Source organism: Capronia epimyces (genome assembly GCF_000585565.1).
Source record: "Capronia epimyces CBS 606.96 chromosome Unknown aczIQ-supercont1.4, whole genome shotgun sequence".
Taxonomy (NCBI): Eukaryota; Fungi; Ascomycota; class Eurotiomycetes; order Chaetothyriales; family Herpotrichiellaceae; genus Capronia; species Capronia epimyces.
In genome coordinates, this window is record NW_006912907.1 from 3478018 (window position 1) to 3504711 (window position 26694).

A 26694-nucleotide genomic window follows, 5' to 3' on the forward strand; every position below is an offset into this window, starting at 1 on the left:
TCCCGACCACCGCACGTTGTGCGTGCCACTGCGGATTGCAGTTAGCCCTGGGACAGCTGACCTAGCCTTGATCAATCATGTGTCCAGTGGCTCCATAGTCATGCCAAATCAACTGAACCCCGAGGCTGTGGTCAAAAAGAACGAACTGAACCCCGAGACTGTGGTCAAAAAGAACGAACTTTCATGAATACAACCGAAAAAGAAAGTGTGGCATGGCATACAGAGATATCCATACTGGGTCGTGAATGTGGCCTGGTCGCCTTGAAAATCCTACTTGCTGTACAAACAAAAGGTATCACACCTGATCTATCATGACACCAAATTCGGAGAGATCACAAGTCGAGGAAGCGAATGATTTCTGCTCGAAAGGAATGTCATGGCCATGCCAAACTAAATATATATATCAAAGCGCCATGTCACAGCTGCCCATGTGTATTGCGCAACGGGAGTCTACAAAACGGATAGACACACTACGCATTGGCCAGCCTGGGAATCCGAGTGTCAGACCAAACAAGCTGTTTGATAGAATGCTTCGCGAATTGTACATTCGAAAGGCAAGGCAGAATCGAGATTGGCAAACTGGAGTTCATGTCATCTCAATGGGAGAATAGGTCGAAACTTTTGAAAACTCTTCTCGCGACTGCTTTCTGTTTGATTCCTTTTCCAGCCATCGTCTTTGCACCCCGTGTAACGTCCAAGCATAGACGGCACGTCGCTTTTTGCAGCTATCTTGTTCTTTCCCAATCCAATCCCGATTTTGCATCAACTTCCACCCGTGCCAGATTTACATCATAGCATCATGCGCTCAGTCCAACGAGAAACACAAAATTCAACGAAACGCCTTTCCTCTCCAATCATACACTCAACCAATCCAGAAATTCGGGCGTGAAGTAAGACACCACGATACCCGCCCCGGCTCGGAGGATACCTTCGGTGCTTTCAAATGCCATGCTCTTGAGATCAAACACGCCCGCTTTGGCCCCGGCGTGGATCATGGCATATTCGCCACTGACCTGGTAAGCGGCGATGGGCATGTCTTTGCCAATCTCCTTGGCATCTGAGATGATGTCCAAATACGACGAGGCGGGTTTCACCATAATGATATCCGCACCTTCATTGATATCTCGTACGATGGCCCGGCGAGCGAGCCCTCGACCGCCCGGAGGGAGTTGGTAGCATTTGCGGTCGCCGAAGGAGGGGCACGAACCCGCGGCATCGCGGAATGGTCCATACAGACAACCCGAAAACTTGGCAGCGTAACTCATCAGGTTGACTTGGTGCGCAAGTCCAGCCTCGATCAGCTTCAGTTTGATCGCTCGTATCCGTCCGTCATTCATATCTGAAGGTGCGACGCAATGGGCACCGGCCTCAGCATAAGCCATAGCGACGTCGGAGATGCGCTCCACAGACATAGCGTTGTTCAAACTCCCGTCGTCACGTAGAATGCCGCAGTGACCGTGAGAGGTATACTCACAGAGGCAGACGTCTGCGACGATAAACAGCTGAGGAAAATGCCGACGGAGCAATTGGATGCCCTTGATTACGGGGCCCTCAGGGTCGTCTGCTGCAGTGCCCAGGGCATCTTTTGCACTGGGAGCGAGGGGCACTCCAAACAGAATGACTGATCGCAGTCCCTTCTGTACCAACGGAGTAAGGAAAGGGACCAGTTTGTTCAAGCCTAGCCGGTTCTGGTTGGGTAGCGAGGGGATGGGAGTGACTTCGTTCGGGTTGTCGGTAATGAACAGAGGGTAGATGAGCATTGACTGGACAAGAATGCGTTAGCAACCGAACAACACTGTATGGTGCACCACTGGCGTCCAAAACCACAACTCACAACACACCTTTGTTAATTGTCTTTCAGCCTGCCATGCTCTTGACAATGGATGGCTGTATCCAGCGTGTAGCTGACTTGATATATCACCGGCAATGCTCACACTCGTCGCGGCGGTCGAGGTGTATGACCGTGCCTGAGACGGCCGGGATATCGTAGATTGATTGTCATTGCTACTCGAGCTCTCTCTGCCATTGGGGTGGTCACGGAAGGCGAGATCTTGGACGAGAGAAGAGAAGGACATGATTGTAGCTGGGAGCCAAGGGAGACTAGTTTCGAGGTTGGTGATGGCTACGGCGGCAAACGATCGTGGTGAGAGAAGGAGGCCACGTCGCGAGCAGAGAGAGGGTCGACGGTGACTGGGACAGCGGTGCTTGCGATCAGACACAAAAGATAATATGCGGTAGGGCGAAGAGGTGAAACGCCAAAGGGCGGCGAAATCTTTCCTGTCGCAGCGCAGCCCCGGGGTCGGCAAAAAAGAGAGGGTCAGGGTCAGCGGGAACTGCGAGGAAACCACTCGACGACTGAGCGACTCACTCAGCGACTCTTCGGGCCCCGAACCCTGCCGCTTATCTCCCGCCACACACGATTCGCCCGCCCTTCGAGATGCCTCGGATATCTTCCAGTCAAGCATCCGCCATTTTCTGTTTATTCCGCGCCCCAGACGGACTGTTTCAAATGAGGATTATCATGTTCGTGATAGGATTGGGCCTCTCTCTGTCTTGACGCTACCTACACCTATATCTATCGCCAGAAGAAAACCTATGATCATGCGCCGTGAATCCAAGCTGTCCCTCGGTTTCTTTCATACACATGCAGCTGCCGTCCAGAACGCCGATGCCATGCAGTGGTAATATCACTAGTCTAAAGTTGGATATCATTGTTCAAGAGACGGACCTCCTCGCCAGGCTTGAAAGCGGGGAGACCAATATACGGGCATCCATCACATCGGAAAGCATCTGCACCATAGTTAGTAAAGGGAACACATTTGTTTCCGACAGTGAAGCTCCTTTCTTACCGCCTAGGCTGCAGTTCCCGCAACTTCCGACTTTTCCTTGCACCGTGAAGTCGACTTCGGCAAGGTCGTCGGCCTGTAGTTTCATCGTATTTAGCGTTTTATCCGCTTTCTCTCGTCTGGCTCGATCTTCTGCTTCCAATTTTTCCGCAAGCCCGCATGTACAATCTTTGCATGCTCGCCGCCGTTTCGCTTTCGGCTTGCATTCGGTGGCTATCAAAGTCAGCATAGAGCCACGAACGGCGTGTGATGACTTACGAATCTTGATAGGCCTCTTCAAATCTTCTTCATCCAGCAAGGTATCTTCATCAATCAACTCATCGTCTGAGTCATTCGTTCCATCATCGAACCCTACACCGGCAAGGACCGCGTCCACACTCTTCCGTTTGCCATTGAGCGGGAGGGAAACAGAGTCGCCGTTTGTGTTTAATCCACCGGTGGCTTGTGCAGTCTTTTTCCTTCCAAACTTCAACGGAACAGAGTCTTGCACTCCAAAGTCGGGCTTGAGAAATCCGATCCCTGGCTGGAAAGACAAGCCGGCGAGGATGGCTTCGTTTTTCTCCACTCCATCAAGGCTACCAAATTGTCCATCTTGACTTCGCAACTGTCCTCCACTCTTGAGTGCTTTGGCCAGCAAAGCAAGTATCTCCCGACTCAACAAACTTTGACTCTCGCGACGAGACCCATCGGCATCGGCAAGGATCATGATAAGGTCGTATGTCGATTGAGGAAGGGAGACGAGGCCAAGAGACAGTCTATCCAGCATCTGCATATCTGTCATGGTTCTATCGTGCATTTCCAGTACAGCGTCCAGTTTCTCTTGGTGGGATGAAAGGGACGGTGGCGACAGTAGCAAGGTCCGTTTAGAGGACGGAGGGGCTTTTGCAGTCGGCACGACGAAATCGTCGGAGAGGTCCATGAGTATAGAAGGCGACATATTGACTCGCTGCTGGGTTTCGAGTTGGCGTCGTGCTGAGAGTTGGAAGAAAATAAGGACTTTCTTCGACGAGCGCAGAACGGCAGCGCAACCACCGCCGCCCAAGCGGGATTAGAAATCGGGGATCCTTGTCCGCGCGCCTTCCGACGCCCAGGGCTGGATGGGCGCTAACAGCCCTAATGGCTCGGGAAAACACACTACTGTCGCAAGGGTTCCGGCTGTCACTAACTTTGGTGAGGAGAATTCACTCCTGCCCCCACGTAGTAAGAATAATTTGTAGTCTGGTACCTGAGTGCCGAGGGCGGATAAAGACTCAAAATTCAGGCGCTGGACGGTGCTGCAAGAATAGGGGATGTCATAAAAAGCACCAGCACAGCAGTGTGATCAAAACTACTCTGAGGCTAGATCAGGTGCAAGCCTGTACGACTCACGTGATAGCTGGGCGCCGGCATACTCCGTTATCAGACCACAAGCTCCAAATAGGACAAGGCTACCACTACGGAGTACAGAGTGCAGAGTACGGGGTACAGGTCAGCTAGTACCGGGGGGCCGGAGTCGGTGTTACAATTTCACTGCTGAGTGGCTACTGCTATTAGATATAAAGCGCATAATAGTACGCCGTACATATGTATTGCTGCTGTACCGGAGTATGAGGAGGGACAAGATTGAACACGGCGGTGTTTCCGCCCCTGAGCCGATCTTCTAATCAGATAAACAGTAAGCTAATACTGGGCCTGTCTTGCGACATCAGAGAGGCATTCGTATCAGTTGACGTCTCCATAGTCTCCAGACCGACGTCAGCCTGCGCCACTCTCGGCCATGTAAGAAGCAATAAAAGGCTGATCTCGTGTTAGATGCTCGCCGGAGATACTTGGTCCATGGTGGATGATACACGGTGTCTCCTTCAGACAAGGAAAGGTACTTGAGATAGGTGCACACGATCGTACTGTTAGAGGTACCCGGAGTAGTCCCTGTCAGTGCCCACTCACTGTCATATAGCACTCGATCGATCGTTGGTACCTGGAAGCAGGCCTTTCCGGTGCCGGAGTGGGGATGAGGTCAAGTGCACAATCCCTGACTAGTGGATGTGCTATTCCATATTCGGTACTAGAGGTTCAAGATAGCCACTAAAATGCCAGGAACAATCCGGGGAAGGGGCTATGACGATTGGAAGGAAAGCACCAGAACGACGAGGGAGGTCATGCGAGCAACGAGCATCTCCATCGCAGCCTGAACACCATCTGGCCTCTTCGCTCGTCTTCTTCCCCCAATGAGAACATTCTGACACGTGCCGCTTGCTTCCAGCCTTTATCACCCTGTCCATTCCCTCATCTCGTAGAAGGCTCCAAACCCAAACTAACAACTCAAACAAAACCACAACTCTCTCAAACAACTCACATAGCCCTTTCCCATAGCTGCCTCGGATCATCCTAACATCCCATCGTCCTATCGTCCTATCACAGACCAACACAAGGTGAGTGAGCCTGGTGCCGTACCCGATCCTTTAAGGATCGTCGTCAATGTGGTCCGAGCTTCTCTTCGCTTTGACTGCAGGGCCGCGCATCCTTTGTTCAACTTCACCTGACTCAGGCTGACTTGAACTTTCAGCTGTAATCAACGATACTCTCGTCTCTCAAATCACTACGACTTCTTTAACTCACTTGTGACGTGCCAGGTCCCTCCTCTACTTCATCAGTAAGTCATTCCGGGCTCTGTATCGATGGTTACTGACCCCTCGTCAGTGACTCGCACCAACAAAGGAAACGACCGCAACCACAGCGCCCTTGCTGACGGTACCGCCGGTGTTGAGGACCGTGTCCCCCGCTACTTCGCCAAACACGGTCACGTCGATGCCGACCCAAACAGTGTCAAGAAACAAGGATTCGGCAAGGGAAACTGGTATGACCTCACCGTTGACCTTTGCTGGGATTGGAACTCATACTCACAACATCGATAGGGGCCGTGAGGGCGAGGAGATCGAAGACTATGGCTACAACTTCACTAAGGCTCGTCGTCGATCCAACAGCAGCACCCACGCTCTAGGTGACTTCAAGACCAAGTTCGAAACCCTCGATGCCGAACCCGTTTTTGAGGAACAATTGCATGGACCGAGCGTGGATGACATCGAGAAAGCCTCCACTCTCTCCAAGGAAGAGAGCGTTGACTCTAGCATCACTGCAGGAAGCGTTGATGAGGAGGACAAGAAGTTGTAATACCACAAAACAAATCCTTTCCAGAGATGACCGGTCATCCAGATGGTGACCAGATCATTCTCATATATGGCGCTCAGGATGGTGCTCCAATGTATACTATGATACAACAGCAGTTACCTTGCTCCAAAGCCTCAAGGTCGCACCAGGGGGTGAGGACCCATGAATGAAATGGCTTCTATCGACATGTAGTAGCAATGCAGAATCGATGCGTTTGCTGCACTCGTGAGACACTAAACATGTTCTAGACTTAGAAAGTCATAGCCCACGCTCACCCTGCCTGTGCACAAGGGAATATACAGTGACCGACGCATAGTTTCCCCCTGTCTCCCTTCATTGTTACCGGTGATAGACCAATCCAGCTATTCCGCGCATGGGTATCGGCTCTTCAGTGTGCACCTCTTATTTTGCTGTTTGCATTGTTGCATCCTCGATCTAGCTGAGAACGAGTATGTGACCTTTTTTATCTTTTGCGAGTTAAAGCTCCAGGGGAAACTATTTAGCAACTGGATCGAAAGCCATGTCAAGGCCGGAACCATTTCAAGACGATATGCTGTAGACTCTCTACAGGGTATGTTAAAGTAGATTCAATACTTAGCGACACAAGTCAAATTTAGAATACCATGTCGTTGAGGTAAACACAACGTCGCGGAGAGTCTCTAGATGAACTGATTGCTCAGCAGGTAATAGTACTGCTACCTGTTCGAGTGTTTGGGCCCTGTGGCTCTGAAGCTGGTGAACATTCCCCCGGCACCTACCCGGGGATGCGGAGCCGGGGGACGATAGGGCGGCACCATTTTTGCCCAGAAGAAGAAGGATGACTTCGCTAACTAAGCAGGCTTGGCGGACGCGAAAGACGCATGCCAACGTGGTCGGGGTTTACAACGGTCATAACAATCGCATCTCATCATCCCTATGAAATAATTTTGAGGCAGTAGTTCATCGCTGGTGCCTTGCCCTTCTTTCTACAGTGCTCCGGCATCTTGGGCGTTGCCTTGACCTGCCCACGATGTTCTCGCCGGAGACCTCACGTCTACAGTCGTTGCGGCCCAAGAGATCTCGGCCGTCCGCAGGACAGGATGATTCAATCAAGCTACCACAAGCGAAACGAAAACGGTCGGCCCTTCGAAAAGATACCTTTGAGCCTCTAGCTGAGGCAAGCATAAACGAGGTCGCCGGACGCGAAACAACCGACGAGAAAACCCATGATCACACCGTTCCAGTTGTGCCAACAAGAGAATTGACCTTGAGAGGTACGAAAAGACCCGAAAAGCGGTCTGAAAGAGCGACGGGATCGCCCAACTCGGGCCTCGTCTTGTCCAACAACGAGTTCTACACTGTCGCGCAGCTGCCTGCTCTGCCAGACCAGATCAGGAATCGTCCTACAATTCCATATTCTTGCGTGCTTTCTCCAGAATATGGTTACGCCTTGGCCCTGACCCATACCGACGCCATAATCTGGCCGTACAATTCAAGCGCGTCCACTCCCTCTTCAAGAGATGTCATCACCTTCAAATTGCCATTCCCACCAGCCTCGGTCGATGATCCGTTGCCGCTGGCAACCTTTACGGCACGAGCAGCGAGCGGCGAACCTGGAGTTGTTGCTGTCTCGGCGAAACTGGGAAAGGTCGTGTACTGGGAAACAATCTCCAGCGCCTCGTCTTTCCTACCCGGCCAAACCTCCAGCGTACAGGGCTCCATACCACAAATGCAGAGCAGCGAAGTAGTTGAAGAGTTGATCAATGCAGAGCCGTCGGGTTTCATACTTGCGTTACGACACGGCCGAGCTGCTCATTTGACCATTCGGGATCAGATGGGGAGACCTGGCATCGGAGTGCAATTCCTTCGGAAGTCCACTAACGGTACCGGCGGCCTACTGGGAAGTATTCGGAATGTCTTCGGTGGCGATCGAAGAAAGGGGATACCGATTGTTAAGGCAGGAGGCTCAAGAAAGGGGCAGCGAGACATTGTCATTGCAACCCAAGACGCTGAATTGGAACTATGGAGTACCACCTTGAGCTCCGGCAACACCCTTGAGGCCTCCTTCAGTTGCAAAGACGAAGTGCTCGAGACATTGAAATCGATGATGCCGGAAGAAGCACAACTTGATTTCCAAATCCTGGACGTGGAACTTTCGGCAGGCCCAAGCATGGCATTGGCTCGACGAGAGAGCCATGGTGTACCAATGATGGCTCTCGCTTCGGTGTCGACGTCGGAGCGGATCAATTACTATATCATCGAGCTGCTTGTCGACCAAGGGGCCAAGGTCAAAGTGGTCCACCCCATAACTTGTTACTCGCCCTCGAATCCAGGTGAACGATCCTGGAGGCCTCGTCTGTGCGTGGCGAGATCACACCCGGTGGCGTTTGTTCTCTTCGGAACAGCCATCGTCGTGTTCTCCCTCGCGAAGATACGAGAGACTCCATCCTCACAACTTCTGATGGAACGACAGGAGCTTCCTGAACCATTTCAGGACTCGGTCCGCTTTCAGGAAGGTAGACTCTACCAGGTGCTAGGATTTGCACTCGACCCCTCGGAAAAACATTCCTCGGTCATTTTTGGAGTACAAGGCTTTGGCATAGTCAGATTGACTTACCATCCTCGGCACAGTGGCGAGATTGATGTTGACGAGCTTGAAGATCGGATCAGTGCAAAGAGCAAAATCGAGCAAGCAGTCTTCTTCGGAAGTATCAAACAAAATCCTCTGGATCTCAAAAGCGCCGGTCAAGGCTACTCGGCGGAAGAAGTCGAAACAGCTGCTCTGGAGATCAGCTCCGAGATCCTCTCATCGTCGTCGAAGCATCTTCCGAAGAGTGCACCTTCCGTCGAAATGCAAATGCGAATCCGGGCCAAAGCTCTCGACGACTTGGCACAGCATCTGTTTGAACACTACCCGTCCTTGATTTCCCGGAACACGCGCTTTCAGCTACTGCTGAACGCGGAGAAGTTGGCAGCCGCACAAGCGATTTGGAAAGTTCAAGAAGATGCTCAACGAAAATATCCCCAGAGTGACCGGGAGATGTCGTATCTTGAATTCACTCTTCGGGCCTTGCACGAGTCTCGCCAGAAATACCCTGATCCAGAAAAAGGAGAAAAGGATAGAGTGAGACACTGGCTGGTCAATAGTGTTGAGCACGTTGACCATTTAATGTCCGAGCTGGGCGACTGCATCCGCGAATTGGAACCCATGGATGTCACAGACCCCAGGGTCGTTGCGGATTATTTCACCGAAGCAGCCGACCTGTGGATTGCAGCATACAGTGCCGCCTTCAAGTTCCGAGAAGACAATGCTCCCATTTATGGGCTGGGAGACGAAGTCTTCAAAGATGGGGTCTTGGTATCGGGCTTTCCTGTCGATATACACCACCCGTGGACGTCACGCCCCGAGCCGCTCCGGTTCGGTGAGCGTCTCATCTACGACATCTGCACATTCTTGAATGAGTGGTGGGATTTCGCCCACGGCAAAAACAAAAAGAAGAAGATGCCTACCGATCTTGATGGCAAGCCGTATGGGGGACCGAGTAAAGCTGCGCTTGAACAACTGGCTGCGCGACTGCCTGTCCAGGTTGAATTGTTGTCCCGGCTTGTCAACGAAGAGTACACTCAAGCCGAGTGTCAGCTGAAAGCGCATGAGAAGGACGCCGAAGTTCTCAGTGACGAGATCAAGGCTATCCGGAATGAAGAAATCGACCGAATGTCTCAACCATTGCAGGTCATTTCCGCTTTCAACATGCCGGGTGCTATTCAACTGAGCGAGAAGTTGGGATACTTTGGGATGCTGGTCAATCTGCATTACGACTACTACAAAAGGTTGACGGCGGAGGTCGTGGCCGACCCTTCTCTGGCCGAGGCGAACCAACGAAAACTTGCCGAGATGCAGAACAAAGCAGAGAAGTATTTTGATAGATTTGGCAAGGGATGGGCAGTGGCATATTTCCGCCGACTGATTGAAGATGACGAGTGCGGCACTCTTCTCTTGAAGGGCGAAGAGGACGACCAGAAGAAGGAGTTTCTTGCGTGGTTCTTCAAGCTGGCCGAACATTTAGGTCAAAAGGTCGGCAAATTGAGCTGGATTCATGACATTGTTGGAAATGGAAACTATTTGCGGGCGGAGAGAACCCTTCACGAAGTGGCAGCCGAAGAAATGGACGATGTTTGGAACAAGAAGACCGAGCTCTCGCTTGCCAAATTGGCAGGCCTCGCAGCAGCTGAAGGGACCTCGACGATACCAGACGATCTCGAGCAATACGACAACGGACTGGCCATTATCGAGATCCAGGAACGGATTCATACACACGTGACGGCGGTGGTTGGTCCAGCACTTGATGAAAAAGCAGCAGCTGATCTCGCCCTGGACGCCTTTGCTACACGCTGGGTGGCGAAGTTTGCAGGGCTGAAGAGACAATTGAAGCAGGGGCTGAAGACTTTGTTGCGTCAAAATCCTCTATCGGCCGAAGAACTGGTTGACGTGTTGACTCTCATGGACCCCATGGACTGGCCAGGAATCCCCGAAGAAGACCCCGAGATCCGCGGACAAGAGTTCTCGCTGGCGTTGAAGGTAGTGGACCTTTCCAGATCAACGACGGCCAAACAAAATGATCTTCGAGCTCTGATCTGGAGAAGAGCGATGATCCGGGATGATTGGCTGTTGCTCAACGAAACCAGTGGAAAAGACGACCAGAGAGTGCAAAGCGAAATGCAACAGACCAGTCTCTTCAAGACCATTGAGCAGGTTCTTACATGGGGACAGGTGGAGGGGGTGGATGTCCATCTGCTGTCGCCGAGTGAGATCTTGGAACGCGAGTCCTTCCCCAACAGTCTTCAGGAAAGGTTCACCGAGAATGAAATGGAAGGCCTGCGCAAGGACCTGGACAAGGAGCAAGTGAGGCTGAAGACCTACGTGGAGAAAGGCCGACTCGAGGATCATTACGGGGGGTTGGTGTCAAGCGCTCAACGCAGTATCAGATCAACCATGGATGGAAAAGGGGAACAGATGGCGCAAGAGGTCATGCAACAGACCAACGGCCACGGCCACAGCCTTTGATTGTATTACTATACATACCTAGGTAGTTTCAAGGGTGGGAAATTACATGTAGGTAGTAATGCCTGTGGCTGCTGCAGGCCGAGAGCGTCTCGTGCAGCGCCCCAGCCTCGCCACATCAGTCACATCCGTCCCATCACACTCCCATCGCAATACTGCGGACCTCGCACCTTGTCTTGCACCTTCTTCCCCCGTCAATCTTGTCATCCTGCCCCGCCTTCAAACCAGGAAGGGAGGCCGTGGACAGGCCATCCATTTAACACCTAGATGCAGATGAGGGTGAGGGTGAGGGTGAGGGTGAGGGTGAGGGTGAGGGTGAGGGTGAGGGTGAGGGGGAGGGTGAGGGTGAGGGTGAGGACGAGGAAGAAGACGAGGAAGAAGACGAGGAAGAGGAAGAGGATGAGGATGAGGAAGTCTGAATGGCCAGGCCAGAGACAATCCGAATAAAATTAGGGCAGGGCGAGGGCGAGGGCGGGAACGAGGACAAAGTGACTGGACTGGACTGAGCACTCGGTGGAAGCTTCGGCGGGCTTTGTTTTACCACAGGGTAGAATATTGGATATCTCGACGTCTTTCGAGGAGTACAGAGATTGAGATTGCAGCCTTAGCCCCTTAAAGGACTGGATCTCATATACGTATTTATATCATATCATGTTTGGGCTTGGAGCAGTGTCCCTTTCGCATCATCTATAATCATGTCATGTTTAAGCTCCATGCAATGTCCCTGTCGCATCATGTTTAAGCTCGAAGCAGTGTCCCTGTCGCATCATGTTTGAGCTCGAAGCAGTGTCTCTGTCCCATCATCTTTGGCAGACTCGGAAATGGAATTAATCCACGCAGCCAACCGTCGTCCGGCCTTTGCCACCATGTCGTTGATGATGGGGACCGCGCCCTCGTAATACTCGCCCCCGAGGTCCTGCCCGTGCACGTCTTTGGCCAGGACATAGGAACACACGTGAGCATTGGCCTCGGTCGCCCACTGAAGTGCACAGCGGGTCGAATCCGTCAGGCATTCGTGGTCGAGCGGATGGGATTGGGATTGGAATTGGTCTTCGTGGTCGTCGTATAGGGCGCGCGCCCATTCCCAAGCGGCGAGCATCTCATCGTCTTGGTGATTCGTTCTCGCGGCCAGCATCTCGTCGCCTTCGCGGTTCGTTCTCGCGGCCTGCATCTCATTGTCATCGTGATTGTGACTCGTTCTCGCCGCCTGTTTGTTGGGAATCAAAGTGTCCCAAACACTGTGCAGGTTGGTGGCCTTCCCATCAAACACGACGGCGTACTCGTTGCCGCCGCGGTCTTCGGCCTCGGTGTGCAGCGGCTGGTGCACATCGCCGAAGAAGTGCATCATGAACCGCAGACTCTGGCCGCGGTAGTAAGGCGGCAAGGACAGGTCGGCAACCCGCCGCGTGTGGTTGGCAATCGCCGTGACCACGCAGCCGCCGCTGGGGTCATTGTCACTGTCACCGCTGACATGGCCACAGTCCCGCGTCATGTTGATGCCGCAGTACCGCGGTGGATCGTCGCGGGCGTCAATATAGTGCCAGCCGGCAGACCATGCGAACTGCGGCATGTGGCGCACCTTGTCGGCGAACAGGGCGGCCTCGGAAATGTCCTGGCCGTTCAATAGATGGTTCGTCATCACCGTCGATGGCGTGGTGAAGTACATGCTCGCCAGGTACGCCACGGTGCGGTGGCCTAGGCTGCCCCACGCCGAGGCGAATGGGAGCCACAGGCACAGCAGCGGGACGAGAGCAGATGGGAGCATTGTTGACCTGATCCTAACTAGGTAATCAAGGGATGAGGATGAGGTCGAGAGAGGAGAGATCACGGCCGGTGGCGTAGATAGGTAGGTTGATGGCAAAGGAGACTGGGAGGCTGGACCTCGACTAAGATAGGTAGGTATACATGTACTCCGTACATACAGGAGAGGTAAATATATTTCAACCAAAATGATATGGGCGATGTCTTGTTGGCTGTTGGCCCTTAGACTTGTTTGTGTTTGTTTACGGAGAACATGGTCGGCAATGTGGTCAACTGACTGTCCAACCAGTGTGTGATGTGATGTGTGTTGTCACAGGACCCTGCGGCACGGTGAGAGTGCATTACAGTACATCGCGATGCCGTACGCGTCACGCGTCACGCATCGGTCTGTTGGACGCGTAGAGTGGTTGGCGAGGAATGGCGCCGAGCATAAGGACCAGGGAACCAGGCACCTACAGGAGCGCAATTAATTGATCTATCGGCCATGGCTGTTCGTCTAGGCCCAAGAAATGCCTCTCGCACCCTCGCAAAGACCTGCCGAATCCTCCATCCTCAAGATACAGCACAGATCCTCGCAAGATCCGCGGAGTTGTGTTTCCGTCGGCCGTAGGGGGGGCGGACAGTAGCATTAGATAGTGGCTCGGCGGTGGCACTACAATATTCCAGACAGCCGGAGCCTAACAATCAGTGAGGGCCCGACTGGGATAGGCTACGTAATAAGGCTTAAAGGCCCCAAGGCCGCCTAAAGCCTCAGGCTACAGTACCTATAACCCTAACCCTAACCCCAAGTTGGCACTCGGAGTGCCCCGATACGTACCTATGTACTCCGTACTTCGTACTTCGTATTCGTACAGTACTGCCTGGGCCAAGGCCAGTGGTAGGTGGGTTGGCGGCCAAAGCCTCCCAGGGCTCAACCTCAGCTGAACGCAATGGCCGCGCCGAGACGTCATCCTCCAGCACTCTGGCCCTCGGGCCACGCACGACATCATGATGGCCAGCTGAGAGTCTGGACTGCAGTCTTTTCGCCAATGCTTGGAAGACGCGGGGATTTCCAATGCCCATGCGCCATGTATAAGTAGGTAAGTAGGACTCGAGGCCGGGTTGCTTGCTTGCTTGCTTGCGTCGTCATTCAACTTGGTCTCTGCAAAACACAAGACACAAAACATAAACCACACAGATCCTTAAAGCAGATACGGATACATCTGTATACAGAATCAGACCAAAGCCTTCACTCACAATATCCGTCCGAGCTTATTCACCCTTACCACGCAATCATACCTTTAGTCCAATTTATCCGGAATTCAATTCCTTGAGGATAACACACTATTGGCATCAGCAGTCATGTGTTTCGGCGCTTCTCCTCGACACCACGGTGGTTTCTACGGGCCACCACCACGACCTGTTGTGATCGTGGCGCCACACGGGCGAGGTTATGGTCCGCCGCCACCGCGGATGGGCATGGGCATGGGAGGAGGCATGATGCGCCACGGGCGACGGGGGCCACCTCCCCATCGGATGGGTGGTCCTATGGGTGGCCCTCGCCGAAGGTGGTGATGGGGATTATAAAAACCAACGACCACCGGGATAAAGAAGACGACCAACGATAACCAAGATAAAGAAGACGGCCTCCATCAAAAGCTGCAGAGGAACCAGAGGTGAACAGAACTCCATCTACGGCTGGGGTAGTCCTCCGGCTCCGTATAAACGATCGCTGGGAGGGGTGGGAGGGGAGTTGTGACAGCACGGGAAAAACAGAACCGTGACAGCAGCTATCAGGGCGATATCGACATCGACAACGCCATGGCCATGATGGCGGGCAGGGGTTATGCCATTGGCAATGGGTATGGGTACCGATGGGTATAGGTATGGATGGGCATGCATTAGGCATCCCTTCCCTTCGGCAGAAAGGCTCGCAAGGCGTCGAAGGATACATCCGGCATAGGAACCCTGATTGTGTATGTGTATATCTTAATGATATTTGTATTGCAGGTATATAACATATCATATCAGGGCCTAGGGTGGGTGCCAGAATCAAAGGCGGTTTATCTTACTACTACTTCGACAGGATTAGGGAACCCTCCAGCTCTATCGGAGAACTATCTTTCTAAGATACTAGATATACTCTACGGCCTCTCTAGAGTAAATCTCCCCTTCGAATATTGAAATTCTATAATGATCCGCTATATATTTTGGCACCCAGCCTTAGGCCTACATTATAATGAGATTGAAGTGAAGTAAAGTGAAGTAAAGTGTCTACCCACCTTTGTTTGCCGTTCCTGCCTTCCCTGTATAGCCTGCTCTGCTCTAATCTGCTCACTCTACCCTTTCTACTCTACTCACTCTACTCACCTCTGCTCTACCCTGCTCTACCCTGCTCTGCAATCCTGCTCTCATCAACTGCAGACCGGTGTTTCTGGATCCATTCCTCGTCAGCTTCACCTTCACCGTCAACGCACCGGCTCCGACCTCACACCATGGCGATCCTCGGCAAAGTCGAGGTCACAATCTCCAGTGGCGGAAAGACGTGTCAAGAATATCAGCCCAGCGCTGACGACAACGGGGCGCTGAGCGCGTATGTGTCATCCAAGGGATCCTCCACAATCGTCAAGTACATCGAAGCCATACCCGGGGCGAATTTCCAGATCGATTATGTGGTGAAGGGACACCATTCATTCCACAAATTCGATTACCTGTCACTGAGTACTTATGTCGATGGGCAGTCTGTTGTCTCACCAATTGTGACAGAGGAAGAGTACAAGAAAAGCCATTCCCGACAGTTGAACCGGAGTACACGCGGAGCGGAGAGCGGAGCTGGGTCAGAGCGGAAACTGCACCCCTTCCGCTGGAAAGAGCTTTCAATAAGTATGTCATCTCTCAGGCACTGCGAGCATTCACTTACAAGGAGAAGCCGACCAGATACATGATGGTGCCACGTCCAAATCGAAGAAAAAGTACCAACGACTTGGATCCATCAGAGTTGAATTCATGCGCAAGCGAAAAGCAGAGCAGCTGGACGCCCCAGAGCATGAAGTATCTGCATCTGTGAACGACCCCGTCCCGGAAAAGGCTTTGAAAGGTCAAGCAGTTGATACGGGATTCTGGTACGTGATATGAGACGTTTGAAGGCTGGGAGGACGCTGATTACAACATCTAGCCTGGGAGAAGCAGAGCCGCTAGCAGCCGGTCCGGTGTGGAAAGGGGAGATGGTCGACAAGCGCCCTATTGCCGTGTTCATCTTCCTTTATAGGAGCAAAAATTCGTCTCCCCAAGATTGTTGCACTGCCGACTCTGACTCTGACTCTGGCAGAAGCATTACAGGTCCTCGGTCTACTTCCACGGTCTCTAAGCCCTATCCCATTGGATGAAAGAGATCCAGATACCCTTACCAGGGAAGAGGCGCTGGAGTTAGTCCGTCGACAAAGAGTGCGTGCGCCAAGGACCCTGTATGAAGTGTACTCGCTGACTCCAACCCACAGGCAGAGGTGGAAGCTGCTAGAGTCAAGATCAAGCAGGAAAAGGCCTTGGAGAATCTGCGACAGCTCGCTGGGTTCAAGCGAGAAAACTCTGGGGATGAAGACGAGGAGGTCAGCGTCGTCGCAATCGCAAACAAGAAACCGCGCAACGAACTAGAGACGATCTACCTGTCGGACTAATTTGCAGTGGCGAAGATGTGAGAAGCGGACAGTCGGCAACCATTGGATGAATGGAAGAAAGGAAGGAAGGAAGAAAAAAGAAAGAAGAAATGAAGGAGAGACGAGAGCGTCCACGGTTAACATTCAGCTATGACCGCACAGTCCTTGCTAGCAAACGGCCAAACCAGGCCACATCGTCCCACATACCATTGGGCTTTTCGGGCGGAGCTTCCACCGAGGTTTCGGATGCCACACTGGCAGTCTCCTCGTCCTTTACCGGCACGGGAACTGGTGGGGAATGACCTGCCTCGAGGTCTGAAGACTGAGGATCGGGGAAGTCTTCTAAACGCAGAAAAACGTCCACAATTCCATCCATCCATCTGCCCAGGCGATATTTTGAGATCTCTTTTCGTACATCTTCTTCGTCTTCACTGTCAAATTGCCCTTCAAAGTCAAGAAGGCCGTAGGGATCGTCGTCAAGTTCGTCAGTAAAGTCGCTTTCGACCTGTGCAGCGATTTCCGCTTGAGTATGATCATCTGCCCAGTCCGGAGACGGCTCATCAACGGGAGTGGTCAGAGCCGGGGTCATGGCCAACGATCTTCGACTCCGCATCTGGCTGCTGCGGCGACTGACACTGGGCGTCGCTCTTCCTGACCTTAGTGCAACTCTCTCATCCGTCGGCGTCTGTAACGAGGTCGACGAATCTCGCTTAAAAATCCACGACTGGCCTTTGCTTTCTCTCGACCCCTCGGTCAAGGCCAAGCCGGTCTGAATCAACCAGGACGGATCTGACGTTTGCAGATGTAACCCGGCGTGATGTTTGTGACCAAACCCTTCGCTACTCAATGCCCCCGACGGGGTGCCGAGGTGGGGGGCGCCGCCATATGTGGACGCTTGAATCGACACCGTCGACCTCGCCTTCTTCTTCAGTCTCGTCCGCGAGCTGGCCCTCGAATGGGTGGCCGAGTGGGTGCTGGTCAAGATGCCGCCCGGGGACGGCAAGCTGGCGATTTGGCTGATGGACGCCGTCGTGTGCAATTCCGACGTCGACGGGTTGAAGTACGCCGAATAGTCGGCCGGGTCGATGGGGTATTTGGGCGTCAATGGCGCCAGGGACAGATGGTGCAGGTTCGGGTGTGAGCGTCGGTGTGGGCCGGGCGCGAACGACGACGAGCGCGACAGCGTCGGCGACTAACGTGACAAGAGCATCAGCTTATGATCAGATGTATGGTTACGGAGGGAGTGGGAGTGAGAGTGAGAGGACTAGACTGAGGCTGTTGGTGCTGGTGCCGAATTGGTAATGATCCAAGGCGACGAGACGTACGTCCATAGTTTTGTCCAGAACAGTCTGCAGTTCGAGTCGGCACTTTGACGGAAGAGAAGGGCGTTCGGGAGGTCGTTCGAGCTAGACGCGAGGTTGGATGTGAGGCGCGGGTTCGGTTCGTGGTGGTTGGCCAGACAGGAATACAGAGGAGACCCAGGATCACAGAGACGAAGCAGATGAGACGGAGCGGTGGAGGACAGGAAGCGAGAGTCAGTGTGTTGTTGTTTTGGGATTTGGGATTGAGATTGATAAAGACATTGAGATTGAGCCGCGTGAAGATGGAGATGGTGGAGAGTTGAGAGGTGGAATGATGTCGGTGCAGTAGTGCGGTGCAGTTGATGCGGGTTGATGCCCCAGGTCCCTAAAAGCATTAACCCTAAGCCCCTTAGCCCCTAAGCCCCAGGCCGAATAATAAGCAGCCCAGACCGAGGCTCTGATGCATGTGATGTTGATGTTGCCGCTCCCTTTGGGAAATAAGGTCATGCCGCCCTAATTACATCGTATAACGAATAGTACGGAGTTATAGGATCCGTAAAAACTACAGTACAGTACCTACATGATCATCAACAATTCGTTTGGCATACTAATGCAATACTGTGATCCTCTATCAGCTGTCAGTCTATCAGAATAGTCTGACTCTAGGTTGCTCTGTTGACTGTAGATGGGAGGGTAGATCTACTTCATCCCTCAATCTCCCATTTCATCGAGCGCCTGGTCCTTACATCTGACGTTCTACCTCCAACTGTAAGTTACGGTCAGCATTCCTGCTTACAGGAGATCATTTGGGACCTCCGACTCTACTTCTCGACCTCGGCTCTGTTAAAGTCTGCCTCTTTGAAGTTAGGAGGGTCCGTCTCCGGGGCAAGAAACAACCTTCATTCGTCTTAGTTTCTTTTTGAATCAGTGGCATAGCCATTGGTATCGCTGATCGCGCGTCGTTCTGACCATGTGGGTGTACCAACTTCGCGGCCCAATGCTCACCCAATGTCTCTGTAGGGTGGCCAGACAAAGTCATCCTGTTCTAACAGATCGCCCCAGTCACCCAAGGAGGGGTCTTCAAGAGCCAAATTCGGATCCTGAGGGAGATCAAACGACGCAAAAGTGCCCTCTCCACCGCCGAAGAACGAATGGTAGGTTTCGTAGGCAGGCCGTTGTGGCGATGGTATAGGAAGGTGGCTGAGAGGGCCATCGTTCTCCATAACAAAATCAGTGGGTGGCTGCTGTCGGGCGTTTTGAATCTTGTGGTAGAATTGCCGTAACATCTGCTCCCCGGACTCGGCCAAGGGGCTATTATCTTTGATGGCGGCGAGTCTACCTATCCCTTGCAGGATGGCCTGCTCAATGTGGGAGTCTTCGCCGGGGTCCGGTGAAGGTAGTCCAATCATGATGCCACATAGGAATATAGAAGCCTCGATAGTGTAGAAGATTGTGCCGTATTGCTTAGAGTACGTGTGAGAAGTGGGGTCGAAATCGGCTTGTTGCAGATTCAACCCTTCGAGGGCGGCAGTGATGGCGGCTCTGCGACTTGTCGCTTGACTTGCGATGTACGGTCGGTGGAGGGCCATGAGAACGGCATTGGTCGCGTTTAAGATCCCCGAGCGTAAGACTTCGAGCTTTCGGGTTTGTGCAGCAGTGGACGCTGGATTTGACTGAAGAGGTTGATGTTGTAGTAATAGAGGAAACTCTTCTCGAAGAGCATATATGTCATTGTGAACCGCGAGCACCTTGGAGTAATCCTTGAGAAAGACTCCGTTGGCTGAAAAGGACAAGATATCGTGGATCTTGTGCGCCAATGCGAGGAAGATCATCATGGTGGTGATGCGCGAGGTGTCGTTGGCCAGTGGAAGCGTCCGGGATGGGTTTTCGGGATACTCACAGTTCAAGGGTGCAGGGGTCGAAAAGTCCTCTCGGTGGAGGAGTCGAGGCCTGCCCAGCGCCAATGCCAAAGTACTAGATACAATATGCGGCTCAGCCAAGTTGTTCTGCCGTGCAGTCGAGGGAGATACGGGTTGTACCTACCTACTGAGAATGAAGAGGCGAGCCCAAATGTGTTTTCGGTGCTCGAGATCCCATGTTTTCAAAAGCTTCGACTCCAGGCTGTCGTCGGGCGTCTGCGTGATATTTTGAGGAAGGCGATGCAGCCCGAGTTCTTGAGCCTGGCTGCAGCCATGTAGAAACGAGAGTCAATATTGGGTTTCAGAAAGCTCTAGTACGTAGCCCCCATTCAAGGGTGGCGAGAGTCTTACCTGACCGCACTTCCCAGTCGACGCCATGCTTCTGCCCCTCGACTCGAATCCTTCAACCAGGAACAAGAGATGAGATCATGCTCGACTGAGCACAAGGTGGGATGATGCCGACCAAGGATGGAGATCAACTTACAGCCGATCAGGTAGAAAGTTCGCGACAAGTGAAGGCACTCGGCATTGTCGTTTAGCCCCATGGTTTTGACGGCAGGGTGTGATGGAGAAATATGGTGTAGGATCTGTGCCAGAACCTGGAAGAGTAACGCAGGGAAATAGAGCATTTCTCTTTGCCTTTCGCCCGGACGTGCTCTGAGGTGCTCTTCAACCGGCACGGCCAGCCACTGAAGGTACGAGTTCTTCACTTGGTGCTCGTCGATAACCATGATGGTCCAGTAGACATCGAGGAACAAGAACTCCAGAAGCGCATGAACGATGTCTGGTGGTGGAAGCCGGGCCACTAAGCGCAAATATGCACGTCGGCGCCCTTGGTGTGGTATTGACGACGACTCTATCGACAGAGATGGAGGACGGAGATCTGAGTCCAGATTCTCGCTCTCCAGGCGGACAAACGTGCTACTTCCTGGTGTTGAGGAATAGCCAGCTCGATCGACAAGACTGGGCGGCAATGGGGTATCTTCATCGACGTTCGAACCATCCTCTAACTCGTGGACTGGGACCGGCGCCACCAAGTCTGCATGTGCTGGAGGCGTGTTTGGCCAGGGAGTATCACTGCTGAGATAACAACACTTCTCGGGCACCTTCCGGGCACGACAATGGTTGCACGGCCGACTGCGATTGCATTTCTGCTTCCGCCGGTAGCATTCCAGGCAAGAAGTGATGGGTCTTCGTGGGGTGGACGGGTCCATAACGCTGAAGGTGAAGATGGAGGTGACGGCGCGGCTGGAAGAGGAGTAGCGCTGGAATTGCAGGGCCACCAACGCTGCACATCGACATCGACATCAATATCAGCATCGACCGGGGGTTGTCTTCCCGAGAGAGACATGGGAAAGCAATCGTCTGCCGAGCAACTCTGAAGAAGAATTGGAATCCTTCAACCTCCGCCTCCGCCCTGCGCCAGTCTTGGTTCCGGATGCCAAGCTGCGGATGGGTTGGTAACCACTGGCTCTGGCACCGGTCCTGACAATGGCAGGAGCAAGCAGCAGTTGGGCAAGATACCTGGTCTGGGGCAAGGCATCAATTCTCTTCTGAACCTGTCGCAGCTCACCGAGTTCTCTAGACTGTGGCACCGACGGTGACGGGTGACGAACCAACTGCAACCCTAGTCTAGCGTCGGCCGAAACTCGAGACACTGAGCCCACACACACGGACACGGACCTTTCACGGCTCATGTACGGAGTACAGGACGAGATCGAAGAGGAGGATCTGAAGAAACCCTTACAAAACTATATGCCGGATTCCATTGAACCAACTACCTGGGATCTATCATCACACGCCTGATGTAGCAGGTCCAGGTCGGATGGCTTTGGGGCTTTCAACCCAGTCGAACGTGCCTTGAGACTGTGTCCACCGGACTTCGCTAGCACGGGAAGCCAACTTCTGCGGCGCATCCCAGCCTTGCATCAGCGTTCCGCTCAAGAAGTTATGCGGGAAGCCAGGATCGAAGCTGTACGCGTTGTCGATCTCGACGATTTCCTCCTCGGTCAGAGTCACTGACAAGCCCTCGATGTTGCCCTTGATATGGCTGAGCTTTCTGCCGCCGACGATGGGAAAGACATACGGCTCTTTGTCCAAAATGTACGACAAGGCCACGTTGGTGAGGGTGGTCTCTTTGGCATCCGCCATCTTTTCCAACACCTGGGAGACCTGCTTGTCTCTTGTAGACACGGCCGTGAGATTTCGCCCTGGATTGTTGCTCTTGCGTTCCTCGAAAGCGGCTGCCGTCTGAAATTTCCCCGAGTTCAGAGCTGAATAGGCGCAGATTCCCATACCTTCGTCGCGGCACATGGGCACGACTTCGCGCTCGAGATCTCGAAACGCGGCATTCCAAGGGCCTTGGTAGACCACGAAGGGGCGCAGACCATGGTCTCGCGCGTATTGGTTGGCCTTTGCAACCAGCCAAGCTGGACTGTCGGATATGCCCAGATAGAGCACTTTGCCCGAGACCACGAGATCATTGAGACTGTGCATCACCTCGGGGATGGTGGCCGTATAGTTCCACCAGTGAACGTACAGCACGTCGACATAGTCGGTCTGCAATCGTTTCAAGGAGTCCTCCAAGGTGAGTCTAAGGGATTTGATTCCGTTGCCGCCATAGTTGGCGCGAATCTGGATGCTTGGATCTTGGAGCCTATGCGGTCCAGTGTATTTGGTGGCGAGCACAATTTGGTCGCGGTTCTTCCGAGCTGCCATCCATTCACCCAACCAGGTCTCGGTCCCCCCCCCTTGGTAGGAATTGGCAGTGTCGATGAAGTTGCCCCCCTGGTCGAAGTAATAGTCAAGGATTTCAAAGGTGGTTTCCTTGGAGCATTCCCCCAACATGGCCTTCATGCTGGTTCCAAAGTTCATGGTGCCCAGGCACAGTGGCGACACGAAGACCGCTGCCGATGGTGACAACTGACGGTAGCGGGCAAGCAGCGAGCCCGCGCTCTTGGTGGCCGCGGCCAACTGTTTGGACATTCTGTTCTGGTGGATGGTCAGGCGACGGGAAGCTGGACTACGTTGTCTCTGGCAAGATATGGGAAATCGAGCCTGGGTTTGGGGCCTTTCGCCTTTTAATACTCGCCCACACTCTCACATGGCGTCGAAGGAGAGACCCGTACAGGCTCTCGTGCTGTCGCAATACCCATCGGCCGACAAATGTGCCATCGGCATCCACCACATCGTCTCCTATAACCTAAAATATGGCAAATGGCATATGAAAGACGGTGGATCATGAGGTGGAGCTCTTCGGCCGAAGGGGCTGAATAGAATAGAGCGCTTCAGGTTCAGGTATCCGGGAGCAAAGATTGACGGATCAGAGTCTGCTTCTGTACCCTGCTCCTGATCTGTGCCGTGATGGGCCGGGGATCGATCTCATCGGTCAGCCTGGGATCGCCCTCTTCCAGCATTTGCAATATCATGGAATTGACGTCGACGGCCGACAGACCGGCGTCATTCTCGACGCCTGGGTGTGCTCCCGCATCCACCAGAACCCTGACCATGACATGGTTGTTCATCACGGTGGCGCAGTACAGCGCTGTCTGCCCATCGGCATCTTTCATGTCCAGCTGCTCCTGCACAGGCTTGAAATGGGCCATGAGCGTGTCGGCAATCAGCTTGCACCCTCCCTCCCCAGCTTCATTGGTCCTCCACATCTTGGCCACCGCGCAACTGTGCAATACGCTGCGTTGCTTGCTGGATGAGACGATGAAGTTCATGTCCGGCACCTCGTGCAACAGCCACTCAATCGCACCTAAAGCCGACCGAGTTTGCTCACGGATGAGGTAGTCCAGCACGGTGGCAGCGTCTGAGGACTGCAGGTAAAGCCCTTCCTGAAACTCCAGATGTGCGTCCGCCCCGTTTTCGAGAAGAAACTTGGCCAGCTGGAAACATCGGTTACGCACGGCGGCTGCAAAAGCGGTCTCGTAGCCTGGGGGGCGTTGATCAACGGGGACGCCACGAGCCAGGAGAGTCCGAGCAAAGGAGCCGTCCCGATGCCCGGCAAAGGCGCACTGCCACAAATACGATAGCTGTTTCCCGTCGTCATCGAAGTGAGGCTGGAAAGGGTCTGCACCGCTGGCTAGAAGCATATCAAACGCCTCCTTTTGAGCGCGGTAGATGGCTGTGGCCAAGGGAACCATTTGCGTGCCATAGTACCAGACAAAGGTGCGTATGTTCACTTCCGACGCGCACCCCTTGTGAACGAGGAGATAACTGAGTATCTCAGAGCTGCCCATGCCCACAGCAACTTGCAAAGGTGTCGTGCCTGCGCAGTCCAGGCCGGCGGGAAAGTGGTGCAGGTGCTCAGACGCCCCATGCTCCAGGAGGACGTCGACCGTCCGATGGAGATTCGAGAGCCATTTCTCGCCGTGACGGGCTACCATGGAGAACCTGAGACCGTACAAGTCGGTGCCATGTATGGCCGCGACCAACAGCGACAGACCGCGATAGCGCCTCGCCGCCGGCGCATGGATATCCAAAGAACGAAGCAACAGGTCCAGAATCTCGGGGTAATAGAATTGCGCCGCGAGATATATGGGGCATTTCTGGTCGGGCCGGTCGCCTTCATCGTCCGCGGCAGCTCCCACTTTCAGGAGAGCTTCGACCGCATCGACTCGGCCCCTGCCTACAGCCCGGTGAAGGGGCGTACCGCGTTCGTAGTCGCACAAGGGCGCCCACTGGTATTTGTGTTCTTTCGCCACCGCGTTCACAGCCGCGCCAGCAACGACAAGCCTTTGTGCAAGCTGTTCGGCTTCTGATCCTTCAAAGCTCAACACCCAATGGAGGGGTGTGTCGCCTGCAGTACTTGCAAGAGTCGGATTGGCTCCGCAGTCGAGCAGGTTCATCGCGATCGCAAAGTGACCGGAGCGGCACGCATGAAGCAGAGCCGATTCGTCCCAGCGACCCAAGGAATTTATATCGAGAGGCATTGCCAGCTTCCATGGCGACACGACAAGGTTGGGGCCGGCGAACGCAGCCACGACATGCTTGAGGCCGGCGGACGCACCGAAGTGAAGGAGACTGTCTCCATGCTCGTTGACATCAAATTGCGTTGGGACAAAGCCCGGCCTCTGCATGCGCTCGGTCATCGATATCAGGGTATCCCGATCGAGCTGTTCCAAGCTGACAGACATGTTCTCGTACAGCGGCGCGAAACGGTTCCATCCAATGTTGGCGAACCGTGATCTCACTCTTCGCCACACGCTTTGGCTCTCTTCAGGGGTGAGGACAAGGTGCAGGTCCTCATGGGCAGCCGGATAGTTGCGCTCGGCTGCGCCGACAATCCAGCCCTCGATCTCTGCCTGTACGGCCGATGGGATTTCACGCTGGAATGTCCGGTGAAATCGGACAAGCAGGCTTTGTGCGGACTGGTTTCCTGCTTGAGCTGCGCGTTGAAGCCATTCCAGACACGCAGCCTCTGCTTCGGGCCCCGACCTCGAGCGAAGAGCGTCGATTGCCAGTGAAAAAGCTGCGGATGCTCGTTGTCCACTTTCCTCACTTCGCCAAAACGTGTCTCTCAGCCGCTCTCGGACATATTCCAGGATGGTGGGACCCAATGTGTCGAGCATGTCTGGGCCCATCTACGGTCGCGGTCAGTAGCATCAGGGAAAGGGACGGCACACCACGCACCAGGATGTTTTCTAGGTGGGAGATTGTGGTGATGGGAGCGAACGAGAACTCGTCTCCCTCATCTTTCTTCCCTGGTATCCGAAGAGACTGGTCGACGAGAGTTGGCACTTCGTCTTGGTCCAGCGCATGCTCAAGCAAGCCGCGTAAGGTCTCGATGCTGCGAAGGGCAGGGTCAGTCACCACTGTTACGGCCAACAACTGGGCTATCAATCTGTGGTCCACCTGTGGTGCAAAATGTGTCTTTGCAGCTTGCATGAGACACTCGACGAAGTGCGCAGGTCTGTGACGTTTCAGCTCTGAGACCTGCTGTTGAAAGACGTTGAAATCGTCCCTGTGTTCTTCCAGGCCAAAAAGCTCGACGTCTTGGACCACGGGCTCCAATCCTCCCGCCATCACGCTCCAAATGAGCAGCCCTAGCGAATAAAGGTCGGTGGCCAAGAGCTGCTGTCGATTCAACCAGTCTTTCCACTCCGGTGCTTGCCACGGGAAACTCCCCATGGCCAGGCGACCACGCTCATGCTCTCCGACATCAAGGACAGACCCACCGAAATCGGCCAGGGTTGCTGTCCACTCTTTGCGGTCACCATGGTCGACCTCGAGGCAAACCAGCACATTTGCAGGCTTCAGATCCCCATGCACCACCGCACAGCGATGCAACGCATACAGGCCAGTCGCGATGTCCAGGCAGAGTTTGACGCGCTCGCGGAAGGTGAGGTCTTGATGTCGCCCAAGAAAGTCTTGCAGGGTGCCGCCGTCGGCATACTCGAGGATCAAGACTGGCCATTTCCTAGCGAGGTGTGCTGGATCTGTTTCCCAACCAAGGCCTAGCAGCTGTATGATGTTTGGGTGGCCGCGAAGCCAGGGATGGCTCAGACACCGCAGCTCCAAGATCAAATCTCCCAGCCTTTCTCTCTCCTCCCAGCTGCTGAAGTCGCCAAAGGGCAAGACACTTTTCAGAGCCAGACTCTTGTCGGGCGGGCTAAATTTCAGACAGCGAACGCTAAAGGATCGTCCTCGACCAACAAATCGCGCCCCAAAATCCGCCACGGCCACCTCTTTGTGCATGAATCCGGCGATGAAGCCCTGTTCAACATCACTGATGCCGAGGTGGACTTGTGCCACCAGGGATACGAACAGCGAGAAAAGATGGTCTGGAGAGGCATCTCTGAGCCCCTGGTCACGAGTACAAGTAGTGATTCTAAAACTTACATGCTCCAATTCGTGAGAAGAAGCCGCGGGTGCTTCTTGGTGCGAAGTGGAACGGTCTGTTCGTCTGATGGTCGACGAACGCCGGACAGAGACTGCCATTGAATGCGAGTCAAGGGAAGTCGAAAAAGGACGGTGAGAGAGGGGAAGATACTCACGAAACAGGAAACAAGGGATGAATGCCTAGCATGGTAAGCGCCCACT

The 26694-nt window shown here is 53.7% G+C and overlaps 10 protein-coding genes across 10 annotated transcripts; 3 read left to right on the plus strand and 7 right to left on the minus strand.

Moving 5' to 3' along the window:
• Positions 1–854: 854 nt before the first annotated feature.
• Positions 855–2075, minus strand: A1O3_05906 (delta-aminolevulinic acid dehydratase; the record flags this gene model as incomplete). Its single annotated transcript, XM_007736026.1, has 2 exons — positions 855–1763; positions 1842–2075. 2 exons carry the CDS (start codon positions 2073–2075, stop codon positions 855–857), a joined length of 1143 nt encoding a protein of 380 aa, XP_007734216.1.
• Positions 2076–2695: 620 nt separating this feature from the next.
• On the minus strand, positions 2696–3783 carry A1O3_05907 (uncharacterized protein; the record flags this gene model as incomplete). The annotated part of the gene is made up of 3 exons (XM_007736027.1): positions 2696–2790; positions 2850–3059; positions 3105–3783. 3 exons carry the CDS (start codon positions 3781–3783, stop codon positions 2696–2698), a joined length of 984 nt encoding a protein of 327 aa, XP_007734217.1.
• A 1720-nt stretch (positions 3784–5503) lies between these two features.
• A1O3_05908 (uncharacterized protein) lies at positions 5504–5996 on the plus strand (the record flags this gene model as incomplete). The annotated part of the gene is made up of 2 exons (XM_007736028.1): positions 5504–5682; positions 5741–5996. The coding sequence occupies 2 exons, from the start codon at positions 5504–5506 to the stop codon at positions 5994–5996; spliced, it is 435 nt and encodes a 144-aa protein (XP_007734218.1).
• A 1006-nt stretch (positions 5997–7002) lies between these two features.
• Positions 7003–11037, plus strand: A1O3_05909 (uncharacterized protein; the record flags this gene model as incomplete). The annotated part of the gene is made up of 1 exon (XM_007736029.1): positions 7003–11037. The coding sequence occupies one exon, from the start codon at positions 7003–7005 to the stop codon at positions 11035–11037; it is 4035 nt and encodes a 1344-aa protein (XP_007734219.1).
• Positions 11038–11800: 763 nt separating this feature from the next.
• Positions 11801–12799, minus strand: A1O3_05910 (uncharacterized protein; the record flags this gene model as incomplete). The annotated part of the gene is made up of 1 exon (XM_007736030.1): positions 11801–12799. The coding sequence occupies one exon, from the start codon at positions 12797–12799 to the stop codon at positions 11801–11803; it is 999 nt and encodes a 332-aa protein (XP_007734220.1).
• A 2470-nt stretch (positions 12800–15269) lies between these two features.
• Positions 15270–16448, plus strand: A1O3_05911 (uncharacterized protein; the record flags this gene model as incomplete). The annotated part of the gene is made up of 5 exons (XM_007736031.1): positions 15270–15657; positions 15704–15896; positions 15950–15978; positions 16103–16218; positions 16272–16448. 5 exons carry the CDS (start codon positions 15270–15272, stop codon positions 16446–16448), a joined length of 903 nt encoding a protein of 300 aa, XP_007734221.1.
• A 127-nt stretch (positions 16449–16575) lies between these two features.
• On the minus strand, positions 16576–17758 carry A1O3_05912 (uncharacterized protein; the record flags this gene model as incomplete). Its single annotated transcript, XM_007736032.1, has 2 exons — positions 16576–17619; positions 17753–17758. 2 exons carry the CDS (start codon positions 17756–17758, stop codon positions 16576–16578), a joined length of 1050 nt encoding a protein of 349 aa, XP_007734222.1.
• Positions 17759–18729: 971 nt separating this feature from the next.
• Positions 18730–20861, minus strand: A1O3_05913 (uncharacterized protein; the record flags this gene model as incomplete). The annotated part of the gene is made up of 3 exons (XM_007736033.1): positions 18730–19702; positions 19772–19912; positions 19999–20861. 3 exons carry the CDS (start codon positions 20859–20861, stop codon positions 18730–18732), a joined length of 1977 nt encoding a protein of 658 aa, XP_007734223.1.
• Positions 20862–21441: 580 nt separating this feature from the next.
• A1O3_05914 (alcohol dehydrogenase) lies at positions 21442–22632 on the minus strand (the record flags this gene model as incomplete). Its single annotated transcript, XM_007736034.1, has 1 exon — positions 21442–22632. One exon carries the CDS (start codon positions 22630–22632, stop codon positions 21442–21444), a length of 1191 nt encoding a protein of 396 aa, XP_007734224.1.
• A 308-nt stretch (positions 22633–22940) lies between these two features.
• Positions 22941–26592, minus strand: A1O3_05915 (serine/threonine protein kinase; the record flags this gene model as incomplete). Its single annotated transcript, XM_007736035.1, has 3 exons — positions 22941–25235; positions 25285–26457; positions 26494–26592. 3 exons carry the CDS (start codon positions 26590–26592, stop codon positions 22941–22943), a joined length of 3567 nt encoding a protein of 1188 aa, XP_007734225.1.
• Between the last annotated feature and the right edge of the window lie 102 nt (positions 26593–26694).